This window comes from Antedon bifida, chromosome 5 (assembly GCF_963402885.1).
Source record: "Antedon bifida chromosome 5, ecAntBifi1.1, whole genome shotgun sequence".
In the NCBI taxonomy this organism is placed as follows: Eukaryota; Metazoa; Echinodermata; class Crinoidea; order Comatulida; family Antedonidae; genus Antedon; species Antedon bifida.
This window is the reverse complement of record NC_136230.1, coordinates 28,646,544-28,660,257: the sequence shown is the minus strand read 5'-3', so window position 1 is coordinate 28,660,257 and position 13,714 is coordinate 28,646,544. Positions and strand designations below refer to the sequence as shown.

The following is a 13,714-nucleotide window of genomic DNA, read 5'->3' as shown; positions in this document are numbered from 1 at the left end:
TAACAGTTATTCACTTTTTCAAGAAAAAAATAGTCAACTGGAAGCCTACTGTCTGTTGGCTAAATTTAACCATTTATTTTGTCTTTTTCCAAGTGAAATAATTTTTTTTTTCTGAAGTTAATAACTAAAAAATTGCCTATTCAAAGTTTGATTTTATTCCTCTTTATTTTGATGGTTTGGGGACGTTACATCTTTAAGAGTGGACTGTGTTACTTATTTAGTAACTTTGCATAATACAATATGTAAACATAAACAAAAAGGATTCATACGAAAATAATTTGTCTCATTACAATTTAACATTCTTATTCTACAGTATTGCAGATCAGTCTTGAACACAATTTAAACATTTCATTGAAATAATTTAGAATTATTGTATAAAAATAGTTTAATATCATTTTACATGGTTGTAAATTGATATTTCTTATTATAGGGCAACTACAAAACCGTAACATAACCGTTATTGTTGATGGGTTGTCCATTAAATTAACAATTAACATTTTTAAAAGCATACAAAACAGGGACCTTCATTGTCAGCGTTTTTCATGCAGCTAACTCGAGCATGGAACATACAGTTCAGCTGCTAGTAGAAAATATGGTTGACACCACGTAGAAGAAGTTGTAAAACTGTGAAGAAAATTCACAAGATGGTTGTATCTGGGAGTAGTAAACTACTAAAGTTGTTATACTAGACCATGGAGGTATAATTTTATACCTCCATGACTAGACTAGGCCTACATAAAAAAAAACATTACAACAGAATTGTTTCATCAGTGCATTGTTGCTCTGAAAAAAAACCAAAAAAAAACAATTGGTAGAGTATACTGCCAGATAACAGCTATGTTTGCTGGTTTCAGAGTTAAGTTTACACTTAAACTGCCCTATGTTTGCTGGTTTCAGAGTTAAGTTCACACTTAATACAAAAACAATAACAAATACACTACTATTACTATGACACATTAAATTGACTCAAACATGTATACTGCCCTCTATCAGTACACACTAGCCAATTGGAATAATCTAGTCATAGATAACACATTTTGTTTGACTGTGGCCTTTCAATTTGAACCTTGTCGCTTCCCTTTCCTGTAAATATGTGTACCATTTAATTTGTTTAAATGGTAGCATATTACAATAGTGAAGAAGACTAAACCTTTAGGAACCAGCATATTTTTTGTCGTTCAATTTTAAGTAAAGTAAAATACATTTATTATATCGTATCTATAAATAAAACAATTTAAAATGAGATATACATATTCAATCACAATTATATAAATTTTTCAACTTAACAAAAATCATCACCAATGTAATATAATCATATATAAAGTTAAAACACAATGAGTTGCAAATGACTCTACACTCTGGTAAACTGATACTGCAATGTTGACAATAAATATGCTATATTTGCTAATTTTACAAAATCAACAGAGGTGTTTACACAAGTTTGTTGGCATATGGACTTGCATGCACAACAATGCCTATGCTGTATACTAACCAATAAATATGTTCCATGATCATGGGGGATGCGCACAAAATTACTACTACTTTTTAAAATCTATTTTTGATGGACTATATTATTATTCATATTATATGTTAGCCCTCCTATTTGACAATCCTCCCCTGGTTTCCAGAGAAAATTATGGGAGTACTGTAACTTAGTGTCTAAACCTATTCACATCACTTGCTTTAACAGAAACTGGAGGAACCACATTAACTGTATAAATTAAAAATTGGTATACGCTGGAAGTAGCTCCTATCTCATAGAGAACAAGTAAACATACATATAATATTACATGTTGAACTTTAATATTTATTTGACATAGTCTATATTAATTAGAGAAATATTGAATAATTGAAGGGTATTTTCATTTCACCAACATACCTATATTAAGCCTTAGAAAGGCGGTCAAATATGGAGAGATGGGTAGAAAAAAGTGACAACAATTGGACTGAATACACATTTTGAATGGCTGGAGTTGGAAAAAGTTTTTTTAGACATTATAAACCGATTTGTTGCTACCTCGTCTTAGCATACTTCTTCATAAACGGCGTTTCGATTTTTCGTTCTGTCTTTTGAGGTGTTAGGTCCCAGGATGGGTTATGGAATGTCATGTTGTAACGTCGCCCCCAACGTTCAAATATGGCTTTTTCGGTCATCAGCCTGTGGCTTCCCTTAGAGCTACCTTCCTGTGATTTGTAGTAATTGCACTCAGCTGGGTTTTGTCTCAATTGGTAATAATGATATTTTACTCGTGATCCTGGGTTCTTCCTATAAAAAAGTATAAAAATAAAATTGTTCAATAAATCTATAGTCATATTCAAAACAAAAAAAACCATATAAGGTAAAGGCGGTCCCATATTCATTGTACAAAGCCTTGGCATTAAGTGGTAAGGTGGACATTTTCTCTCCATGCTACCTTATCATCCCCTAGTATTTTTCAACAAGGTACTTATTTACAGCTGAGTGGACTAGGAGATGTTCTTTAGGAATCGAATCCAGGTCTTTCTGTACAATATTCAAGTAGTCTATTACACCCAGCTCTCGCAAATTCAGCCTCAAAATGATGTAAACATCAATTTTGGAAACAAACAATGCTCATAAAATAGTATACTCACGCGCAAAAGTCTTCAGGAATCATGCCATAAACATGAATTTCATCACACATGTCAAGCGCCACCATCATGGTGAACCAGCCGGTAGACAGCCATGTGTTTGTTTTTGCTCTGAAAGAAGCATACATAATTTAATTGGCTACAATTTAATAATCTAAAGCTCTGTCTACACTATCAAACTTTATGTGACAAACAAAAATGGTATGTGCCCATATATGGACATGATAATGTCATATCACTACCATATTTGGACATATCACTACCATATTTGGCCATGTCTCTACCATATTTGGTAACAAACAGAAATGTCATGTAGAGTAATCCTTAGTATCCTGTGGAAAGCTGTTTCTGGCTACAAGTTATTAAACACACATATCACTCTTATTTCCTGAACTGTAAATGTCCGTTTTATATGAAAAAATGTATTTTATTTAAACACAGAGAAAAACTAACCAAATATAATAGAACCCATATGAAAGGGACACCCCACTCCCCTTAAAGATGTATTGTCCCCACAAAAAAATGAAAAAATGAAGATTAATAAAATCAGATTTTTAATATGCCATTTTGTAGTTTCAATCAAGTTAATCACTTCTGCAAGAAAAAGAAACCAAAAAAAATCATGTTTTCACTTCATATAAAAAGACAAAACAAATGGTTAAATTCAACCAAACCCTATTGGCTTTGACTATTTTTTGAATCTGGGACCTTTTGAACCTCACAAAAAGTCTGGTTTTAGGAGAGTTTCCAATTTTCAGAGAGTCGAGTTTTGGGAGAGTTTACTGTATTAGTAACCATTGCCAATTCATTCCCAGAAATGTGAAAAAAACTGTATTCTATTGAACTTGTTAAAGGTTCACCATTCAATATGGATCACCATTAAGTCCAAAGTCCAAAGTGTTCTTAGTAAACATTGGCTATGTGCCAACAAGATTCAACAAACTTTAAACTTGAAAAGAATATGAAATAGCACACCATAGCTTTCACAATTCAATACGTAAGCTCAGACAATTCTATTCAAATACACTGACCTACAGCTAAATTGTTGTTTTAACTATAGGAATAACTGTGGTGTACTGTGACACAGGTAAGGTAGAAAACATATCAATCAACAAGCTACAGTTATTAAATTAATTATTAATATATTAATATTAACAATTTTATTTACAAGGAAAGATCAATAATTTGACTTTAACAGCAGATGGTGTTGAGATTGTTAACATGAATCATGTGTTTTTTAAATAATAAAATCTAATGTTATTTTAATAACACTAATAAAATTTGTTATTAAAAAAAGTCTCATTCATAAAGAATGGAAAATCTTCACGATATGGACAATTCTGTTATTGTTATCATATTATGATTATTATCATTTTACCTATTTTTTTTTATTTTTGTAATTTTTTTTTTTAGTAAATTTTTTTTTTTTTTTTAAATTAAAATTAGTATATTTTTATATATGTTCAGCTGTTATACATAATAAATACACCAAAGAACAGCAAATATATTTATTCATTTGGTCCTCAACAGCTTTCTCAGTACCCAGATTTCATTAATTGGAAGAATAAATTTCATATAATGAACACAAATACATTAATGTATTAAGCTTTGTATGGCTAAATGCCATCACATCTAAACTGAAGAAACGTTTCAAAGTGGAAATTAGGGAAATCATCAGACCTTGATAAATTAGGCTCCTTTGGGGAAATAACCTGTTACTAAGTCAGAGCCTAGGGGAGATTGGCCTCTCTCAAGTAGGAAATGCATTACATTATAGAACTGTTGTACATAAATGGTTTGAAACAATGCTATAATTAGGTTATGTATTATCATGCAATATAACATTATTTTATGGGTACCCGGTTAGATCAAGACACAACTTTATGTTTATTACTAGCTGCATTATCATATGGGAGCACGTTTCCATACATGTTTGATCACAAAAATAATAATGTAAAGCGCTTAGAAGCATTATGCAATAAGCGCTATAGGATAAAAACGAACATTATTATTATTTGTAAATGTATATGTAATTTTGTTGTTGTTGAAAAGCGCTAAGATACGCAATAAGTGCTTAGTATAGTATATAATTTATAAAAGAATGAATATTATTATTTATTATTTTATTTGTAAATGTATATCCTTACCTATCCTGACCGGTTTCTTGTTTGAATATTTCTCCTGCATACGTCTCACCAGATTCTTCTTGCGCAAAGAATTCAACATCTTTATACTTTGCAGTCAAAGATTTAGCATTTCTCAAAGCCCATGCGTTTTTCCTATGATGTAGGCCCCAAATAAGGACCTTCTCGGGCTTCCCCGTACCAGCAAATAAGGACGATGTTGACATTAATCCTCTCGTGGATATAAAACATGATACACGAACAGTGGTCTTGTGTCCAACTTCTTTCTCAAAGCCCATTACGGGGGCCGTATTCATTCTCAATACACAAGGATAACTGTCGATCTCAGAGCCAAGGTTCTTTCCTAGTAGCTGGCCGGAGCTTGAAACAATTGCACATTTTTTACAGTGGCTTTCAAAAGACTAAAAAAAAATTCAATAAAATTCAAGGGTATAGACTATAAATAGAAAAAATATTTCAACTAACTTCTACCTGATAGAAATGCAATTGAAAAATGGTTAATGCTATATAACACATGAAATGAATGAGAGGAAAACTCTGCTGATTTTAAAGGTTAAAATGCCCTTTAACCTCTAAATTCACTATTTGTTTCTGTTGAACTTGGCTCTGCTTTGTAATAAATAGAACTAATGAAATACTATACCCACCATTAAACAAATACAAAACAATTTTAAATATCCTTTATCAAATTTTTTTCTCATGCGTCATATTTTTAGCTTATACAGTCAATAGAACATTTAATATTTAAAACGCCATTTAATAAATGTGTATACTCGGCAAGTATAAACAATATTGGACCCACACATAATTTGAATTAAACTTGTTTTTAAATCGTACTATATGACATTCAATGAAATTTAGGGTAAACTATTAAGTTCATATAATTAGTGAAATCATGATGACCTGCAGCCTGAAATTGGTCTAAAAAATAAACTTTTCGCAGAGAATTGCTGTCCTAACAAATGACACAAGTATCGGTTGTGCTGTTTCAGAGGAGATCTAGTATGATCGTTGGATACCTTCAGTAAGCCCAATTTACAGACGAGCGGTAACGGTAAGCGGAAAACCACATAGTTTGTCTACGTAGAATCTGTATCCATCTGCAGCGCCCGTCCGCGCTTTGCGTAAATGGTTATCTAACTACAGTATCTATGTAAGTTTTTATATGGCGCCCTACAAAGTGCCTAACAATACTAGCATTATTAATATTAATTAAAAAGAAAAGTTTCAAGTTGAAGTTTAAATAGAGGTTCCAAATTCATTCCTTTGGAATAACATAGATTCTATATTTTTATTTTAGATTTTATATTTGTATTACCGTTACCGCTCATCTGTGTAAATTGGCCTTAAGGCTAAATAAAATAAAAATATATCTTACCTTGCCAGTTCGCATTGATTTATAACGGAATAAAACATGTGGACGTGGTGCCGGTGTCACCGGTGGTGGTGGCTTTTTTGTTGGTGTTTTTTTTGTTGGTGTCTTTCTTGTTGGTGACTTTTTAGTTGGTATAAACTTTGCACTAATATTTTCAATACTACTCTTTTGCATCAGATCTACTTCAAGTTTTGTAGTTTTACTTAACTTTGGAAACGAAGTATTATTGTTCGTTAAATTATTATCATTAATAAGATTTGTTAAATTGTTTTTCATATTTGGTTTTCCACTATACTCTGCTTTTTTATTTTGAAATCTTTCAGTTTGTAGCCGCATGATGTTGCGAATGTTCTGCATGTGTACATACGTCGACATGTTATGCGGTTTCATGTGTCCTTCTTGGTGATACAAGTATTTTGACATAAACATACCGAGCAGTAGTGTATATACTATTAATATAAACAGCAATGTCCGTCGCCCCTGAGAAAATCATAAAAAAAAGGGATAAACATTATTTTTTGAGATTGAATATGAAAGAAGGGTGTATTATTGGCTAGCCCAGAGGGCCTATATAAACAGTTTATGTCAGGGTCAGTACAAATACTAAATGGAGCACATAAAATAGGTGTTTATTTGCTTATTTCATACATACCCCACAATATTCTGCATTACTTTGAACTGGCGACTTCTCCATGCTGAAAGTCAATCACCACAACTCAGTCTGTGCAAGAAATACAAAAAACAAAAATTATTCAAATATAATAGTCTATCGCACTTTACTCTCTCTATAATGGCATTTTCACAATGAGCAAATTTATAAACCCACACACACAAAGGGTTTATTCCACTTTAAAGGCCATTCTCAAATGATGGGTCAACGTCAACTATATTATAAAAGTATTAATCCTTTTCACTTCTTTCCTATTTTGACCACACATTATATACCAGTAATAAACTAACAATATAATAATAAATACATCAGAAAAATGACGTGATGTTTTATAATTTCCAACTAAAATCCAATACTTTTATTCAGCAGAAATAACAACCCGGACAGTGATTTTGTGAATTGATACAGTAAGCATAACAATTGCTTGATTCAAAAAGGGGTGTAGTCACAGAATTCAAATCACAGAAACTTGCAAAATGAAAACAATATGCGATAAAAATCAATGTGGAATAATAACAATAACAATGCCTTTTTGTAAACGCTTTTTATTGAAATGAAAGACGTAATACTGTAAAATGGTCTGAAATTGAAATAAACAGTTTTAAAAAATGACCAAAAAAAAAATGTATCCTCTCTTTAGAGAGTAAATACTGTCGGATTATCCAAAGCTAAGCACAAAATAGACCATAGAATTTTGTAAAGATTCTTTACAAAGGATTTAATAATCTATGTTGTGCATATTTGAAAAAAAAAACGAAGATCTTTGATTGGTTAAGTTAAACCGGATCCTAGTGGAGGATTTTTTTTAAAGTCAAGTGGGGACTATTTAATTTAAGTAAAGTAGAAAACAACAGGAAATTGATAATATTGACTAGATTGATGACATTAAAATGAAGTACAGACACCACAAAATCAGTAAACGCAAGACAGCGATTTCTACTGGTAAAATGACCATGGAAGAAAGGGAAACAAGAAATATCTCTTAAGCTTTGTCTACACTATCAAACTTTATGTGACAAACAAATGTGATGTGCCCATATATGGACATGATGATGTCATATCACTATCATATTTGGGCATATGTCTACCATATTTGGGCACACTTTTTTTGTCAAACTAGTTTGATAATGTAGACAGAGATTTGCAAAAAAACGCTGCTCGACTGATTGACAGTTTTAATTATTGTTCTTCCTTCATTATATGATTCTTTTATTGATATTCTATAGCAAATATGAAACATTGGTTATTATCATCAATCATTTTTGTTTTACAATCAGTAAACATTTTGTGTAATGTAAAATAGCCTGACAGTGAAATTCTCTATTTGGTTATGTCATTAGTTCATGTAATGCACATGGAAAATTTCATGTGACCGAAGTGCCTAATATTATTATCAGATGTTTTTATAGACTCTCTTATCCTAGACGTGATTTGCGATGTCCGCATGCCCGATCCGAGTTTACAAATTCCCATTTGTTTAGCCTCTATAATAAGTACAGTAATAGCTTCCGCGTTGATATTGTTTTGTAATGATTCCGTCCTAAAGGTACAGCGCAAAAACTGGCAAAACTAGTGATGCTCAACAAATCAGTATTGATCGGGTATTGGAACACCAATTGTATAGTATTTGTGGCAACATTTTTTAGCTGCGAAACAAAATCCTTTTTTGTTTGACCTTGCAGTACTGTATGACTATAAATGAACCTTGCAGTACTGTATGACTATAAATGAACCTTGCAGTACTCTATGACTATAAATGATGTGTTATATGGTGATTTTTGACATCCAAACACACAAATAACATTTTTTGTGAGTAGAAATTCATCTGAAATGATTCACTACTAAATAAATACGATAATGTTCTGCCGTTACAAAACATTGTTCAACAACAATCTTGCCAAAGGCTTGAAATTTGAAAATGATTGATAAGTACAGTAATTGTAATTGATGTATTGTCCCCCTGAAAAATAATTCTTCCAAAAATTGGAATGAACAAAAATGTATTTACCTAAAAAACTGTAATTTAAAGCAAAAAAACTGCTGCCAGTAAATGGGTTTTTGGTTGAATTTAACAATTTTTGTCATTTTATTAAAGTGAAAACATAACATTTTGCTGGGGTTTTTTTCTACGAAAGTGATTTACTTTATTAAAACTACAAAATAATCTATTCAAAGTCTGATTTTATTTTATCTTTATTTTTCATATTTTTGGGGGACAATACATCTTTAAATTAATAGAATAGAGTCAATGGATAAGCAATGTTTCTAATTAGAAATTAACAAGATTTCTTTAGTAGAATGATTAATTATTAATAGGATTCAATAATGACTGGATACAATATCTTGTAGTTATTAATAATAATATCCTTAATATAGCAGAGTTTGTGGCACAGTAACTTGTCATGCGCAACAGGAATCAACAATATTAAGATCTATTTACTACAATTCTTTGTGAGCATTTACGCACAAATAAACATTTATTTTATTACTGTTCCCTCATAAAAGAAAGATTCGATTGATTGGCAAACATGCTAGCCAGCCAGCAAACTACTTTGTTCTCAACTTTTGACATCTGGCTTGTTTAGTATAATAATATTCAAAACAGTACTTCTGCATTTTGTACTAACTGTAGTATTACTACTGAGCTACTAACCACTACTGTTACTAGTACTACTGCCACTACCAACTATATGTACCTACTACAAAAGAGTACACGTCATAGACTTTGTCATACCATCCAAACAATGATAATTATGATACCACTATTTATTTGCAACCATTTATAATTTTAAGATTTACTGTACTTTCTTCAACAGGAAAACATTTCAAAAAATTGTAGGGGAGTGGGAAAGAATGGAAAGGTATTGTAAATAACAAAAAAAATATTTCATATAATACTGTAAAGTACAGAACACTACTATCACATGAGAATGATAGTTGATACCCTGTACCTTCCTCTCTATTTTCAATAATAATAGAGACATTTTGTTGTTGTTTTAACATTACACAGGTCTTCTCTAATTAAATGGTTTCTAATAAAGGTCCTTGAATTAAATTAAAGTAGATGTGTACAAAAAATACAACAATAAGGTAATTAACCAAAAAATGAAACCATACATTCATTAATTCCTCTTGTTGAATGTTTAACTAATTTTTAAAAGGTTTCCAAACTTGTATTTGTTCATAATTATAGCTGATGTAGTACTGTAGACTAGGTTCTAGCACGTAATTAGTAAAAACAAATATTTTGGCACATATGGCGTTTCATATGTATAATATAATACTCAATTTTCTGACAAAAATTGAAAATGTCGACTGGTGGACTAACATAAAAAAGACAATAAATGGGCCAAGTCTACTGTGTAGTAACGATCTAACTAGTAATCCACAATACAACACAACCACATTTATAATCTTGACTCAGACTTTAACTTTATTAAATATATCCAAAATTTGAACGATAAAATGATTCATTAAAGCCCCCTTCCCTGCGTTTTTTAGATCTAATTTAAGATCACAAACTATATTTAATGTAAAAATAATACTATATGGTCCTATTGCGATAAGTTTTTTCGTCTTTAAACGGTTAAAAATGTGAAAAATAAGTTGATTCTAATAATTATAGCGGCCCGCTTTAAATCCCAAAATGCATTGCGCGCGGATTGATATTTTTGTTTTTCACCTGTAATTCGCCCACTTTTCGATCAATCGTGAGGCCAAAACAAATGGAAGACTCCTAACTTTTCAGCGAAAATACCGGGTTTTCCCCTATTTGTATCAACGGAGTCTGGCAAAAATAGAAAGACAATTAATGCAACTATACAACGTCAGGTTAGGTATATAGCTAGCGTACGATGTTTGTACGTTACCGATGTTTACCAGCTAGGCCTACAAAACTAAGCCTAGCTAGGCTAGGCCTAAGACCGTCCACGAGAGGTCGATCGCCGCGAGCTACTTAGGTAGTGCATTTTTTCTCACTTTTTATCATAATTTACCATAAAACGTACATTTAAGACAAGGAATGACATGGTTTAATGTTTTTAAAGTGATATATATGTATTATTTTCCAAAAAACGTCCAAAATTGCAGGGAAGGGGTCTTTAAGTCAATCAGTAATGTCATTACTGACCAGTTCAATAGAACTTTTAAATACTTCCTCAGACATGAGTGACATCAGCAAGGAATATATAATTATAATAGCACACATGAAATGTGACAAAGGCCATCGGAATGGAAGTCTCTGTAGAACCATGGAGGAATAAGTTATTATTTCTCATTATGATAAGTGCTCTTTAGCTCCACAGGAATGTAAATTTACTTGTTACTACTTTGCCATTCAAGCTTAATGACATTGTTAGTAGTTACATACAGCAGATTAGAATAGAAGCTCAATATAGTACAAATAACAATAATGACTCACCAGCGATAGTAAAAACGTGTCGGGTAAATACTTTGACTAGTGGTATTGGTAATTTAACTAATCTAAAAAACTAAACTAAAGCTCTGTCTACACTATCAAACTTTTATTTATGTGAGAAAAAATGTGATGTGCCCATGGACATGATGTCATATCACTACCATATTTGGGCATATCACTACCATATTAGGGCACATCATACTTTTTTGTCATATACACTTTGATAGTGTAGACAAACATACACCACAAGTACTGTATGTATTTTCATTGCATTCGACTTTGTTGAAAAAAGGTAATGTAAACGAAAAAAGGTAATGTAAACGAAAAAAGCAGAATTCTACTTGACCTCTGAACTTAAAAACACAATGATACAGTAAATAAAGAGTAACACTTGATAAATTCAGAAGGAAGATGTTCTTTTATAATACGATTACCTGTACTGTACTGTGTATACTATTATTTGGTTTAAGCCTTCTCTACACTATCAAACTTTATGTGACAAAAAAAGGGGTGTGCCTATATATGGACATGATGATGTCATATCACTACCGTATTTAGTCATATCACTACCATATTTGGGCACATCAGACTTTTTTGTCCAACTAGTTTGATAGTGTAGACAGAGCTTTAGTGAAAGGGTATGGAATTAGTGCTGAGAGCTGTAATTGTTTACCAGACTCTATTTTCAAGGAGATACAGTATTTACTATAAAGCAGGAAATGGCTACCTTGAAATGGCTACCTTCAACAGGAAAACCAGATGTTAGGAGAATTATCTAATATTAAACAGCACTGTAATTTTAAGGTTATAGGCATTCAGGCATTGTTTTTAAACATTTTAGACTTTATTGTGTTTAATGTTCATATCATTCCTATAGTATTATATATTTTTACCAATTATTGTCATTGTTATTACCAATTAGAATTACTCTCATTCTCTCTCTTACTGTCATTTTTAATTTTTTTTTTATATATAAATTATGTACATGATGCAAAATAAAATCAATCAATCAAATGAAATAAAATAATGAAATTTGTTTTGTTAGTATTAATATTATATTAAAATTACTCTGTCTGGTTTTAAGGATAGGCCTACTACGATAACGAACAACTTACTGGTGAAGTACCTACAGTATGTACATTATATCACTTGACACTAACTTTCAATCTCTTGACACTAACTTTCAATCTCTTGACACTAACTTTCAATCTCTTGGCACTAACTTTCAATCTCTTGACACTAACTTTCAATCTCTTGACACTAACTTTCAATCTCTTGGCACTTACTTGTCATACATTGTTACATCTCTTGGCATTCACCAAGCAATGTTATGCCTATTTCCTTTACGTCATAAGCCGGACATTTAAAAAGGGGAGATACAACAAACTGCTGGCTGATTTTTACCATTAACCTAATATAATAACTAGGGCATTACAAAATGCAAGTTGAATAAAAGTATTGCATTGAGAAGAGGATGTGACATCATTAGCAATCTTAATAAGTAACTGTCTCACTTTAATGGATCCACTAATAGATTAAAGAGAACATTTAAATACTGTAGATTCTACACTGTACTAAACAGGTATTATCAATCTTATGCACTTTTTAGCCGACATGATCTTGAATTTGTCTCACAATCAATTTTGTTCTGGAGGAATTCACAATACACGTCTGGAATTCCCCACCTGATCACCACATAATATTTTAATATTGTAAAATATTATGACAGACACAAACAAAATGAGCAATATCTATCAATGATTCTAAACTTATTGAATATTTTTTGCCCCTTTATAAACATGTGTCGAAATAAATAAGACTAAAACTAACGAGCATTTGAAAATATTACTGTAATAAACAAACAACATCAATTATCAAAATCAGATTATTTTTAGTAAATAGTTTAGTATAAAGTTTATTATAAGGTTATCATTATTAATTCACGATACAATACAATTTAACCAGCTACTAGCTAGATAGTTTTAAAAAAATTCCTTTTTAAAAAAATAAACATTAACAAAAACAACAGTCGAAAGCTATATTTAACGACTGAAAAAGTCACCTTCTTGTTCAATATGTTTGGTATTACAGCACCTATTGTTTCCTACTATTTAAAGATAAATAATGCTGAATTTTAATACAGCTGTCAGGCCTTACTGTACCTGAATGAATAACTAAACTGTGTACAGCCTATCTTTATCTGATCTTTCATAGAGGCAAAGTCCGTTTTTACGTCTTCATGGGTCAGGATCAAAGATTGAAGATGATCGTCTCTGGGCCTGATATTTTTCAGCTGAAATAACTAAAATAATGATATTCATTCTTACCGTTGTAAGATATATGACTTGTTAAACACATTTTTATTCAATAAACTCTTCCAATAACTGTGCGTAAGCCATGAATTATGTTTTTATTGCTTTTCTTTTGCACGCTCACCCAATAAAAAACACAACCGGTGAAGAGTTCCGTATTTTTATCGATTATCGGTGTCTGGTTCC

The 13,714-nt window shown here is 31.3% G+C and overlaps 1 protein-coding gene across 2 annotated transcripts; it reads right to left on the bottom strand.

The window, feature by feature from the left end:
• Positions 1–55: 55 nt before the first annotated feature.
• LOC144843071 (alpha-N-acetylgalactosaminide alpha-2,6-sialyltransferase 3-like) lies at positions 56–13,682 on the bottom strand. Of its 2 annotated transcripts, XR_013612221.1 has the most exons (7): positions 13,544–13,682; positions 6,782–6,850; positions 6,133–6,609; positions 4,758–5,155; positions 2,614–2,721; positions 602–2,266; positions 56–552 (listed from the first exon to the last, which is right to left on the bottom strand). XR_013612221.1 is itself a non-coding variant. In XM_078699751.1 (6 exons), exons 2-6 carry the CDS (start codon positions 6,821–6,823, stop codon positions 2,014–2,016), a joined length of 1,278 nt encoding a protein of 425 aa, XP_078555877.1. In that variant the 5' UTR covers positions 6,824–6,850; positions 13,544–13,682; the 3' UTR covers positions 56–2,013. The 2 variants fall into 2 exon arrangements, 1 of the variants encoding a protein (XP_078555877.1); XM_078699751.1 differs by having other exon boundaries at positions 56–2,266.
• Positions 13,683–13,714: the final 32 nt, after the last annotated feature.